At 47.9% G+C, this 866-nt stretch overlaps 1 protein-coding gene across 1 annotated transcript; it reads left to right on the top strand.

The window, feature by feature from the left end:
• Window positions 1-215: 215 nt before the first annotated feature.
• On the top strand, window positions 216-386 carry SARC_17529 (hypothetical protein; the record flags this gene model as incomplete). Its single annotated transcript, XM_014288379.1, has 1 exon — window positions 216-386. A coding segment is annotated over one exon (171 nt), but the record flags the coding sequence as incomplete, so codon positions are not given.
• Between the last annotated feature and the right edge of the window lie 480 nt (window positions 387-866).

Genomic DNA, 866 nt, shown 5'->3' with positions numbered 1-866 from the left:
ACACGATATATATAGCATAATCCATCTGCATTAAATAGCAGTCGGTTGTTTGCATAAACACAAGCGCACTCGTGAACTCGCAACCTGCCAGAACCACTCACTCTCGACTGTCTTCAGTATCACCTCTCTCTCTCTCTCTCTCTCACACACACACACACACACCCCAACCTGCTTGCAAACCCTAAACACACTCTCTGCATTCACTTCAGCGGGAAATGGTGGACAAAGCCACAGTGCGGCCGGTGCGGCTGTGCTTGTACATACAGATGGAGTATTGCGAGAGCACCCTCAGCACGCTCATAGCCGAAGGACTACCTTCTCAGCCACAGCTGATCTGGCGACTATTCAGGCAGATCGTAGAGGGACTGGCCAACATACATCTCAAAGTACGTGGTGGGTGGTAGGTAGGGGGTGGTAGATAGTTTATACATCTCAAAGTACGTGGTGGGTGGTAGGTAGGGGGTGGTAGATAGTTTATACATCTCAAAGTACGTGGTGTGTGGGGTAGGTAGGGGGTGGTTAGTTGTTCATACATCTCAAAGTACGTAGTGGGTGGTAGGTAGGGGGTGGTAGGTAGTTCAAACATCTCAAAGTATGTAGTGGGTGGTAGGTAGGGGTGGTAGGTAGGTAGGTTTTTTAGCAAGGTTTTCGTGGGCAGGGTTTTATCGGGATGGAGAACTACAAACAAGGCGTAATATCAAGGCACGTAGTGTACTGACCTATTTACATAGCAGCGTAGCTACGTACTACATATGCGCAGGTAGTCCGTGAACATGAAGTGTGAAGTCTGTATCTAAAGCACATGAAGCATGCAGGTGCATTAGTAACATATGAAGCGTGTATGTGCATAAGGAACATATGAAGCG

This window comes from Sphaeroforma arctica (assembly GCF_001186125.1).
Source record: "Sphaeroforma arctica JP610 unplaced genomic scaffold supercont1.11081, whole genome shotgun sequence".
Taxonomy (NCBI): domain Eukaryota; class Ichthyosporea; order Ichthyophonida; genus Sphaeroforma; species Sphaeroforma arctica.
This window is presented reverse-complemented; position numbering and strand designations above follow the sequence as displayed.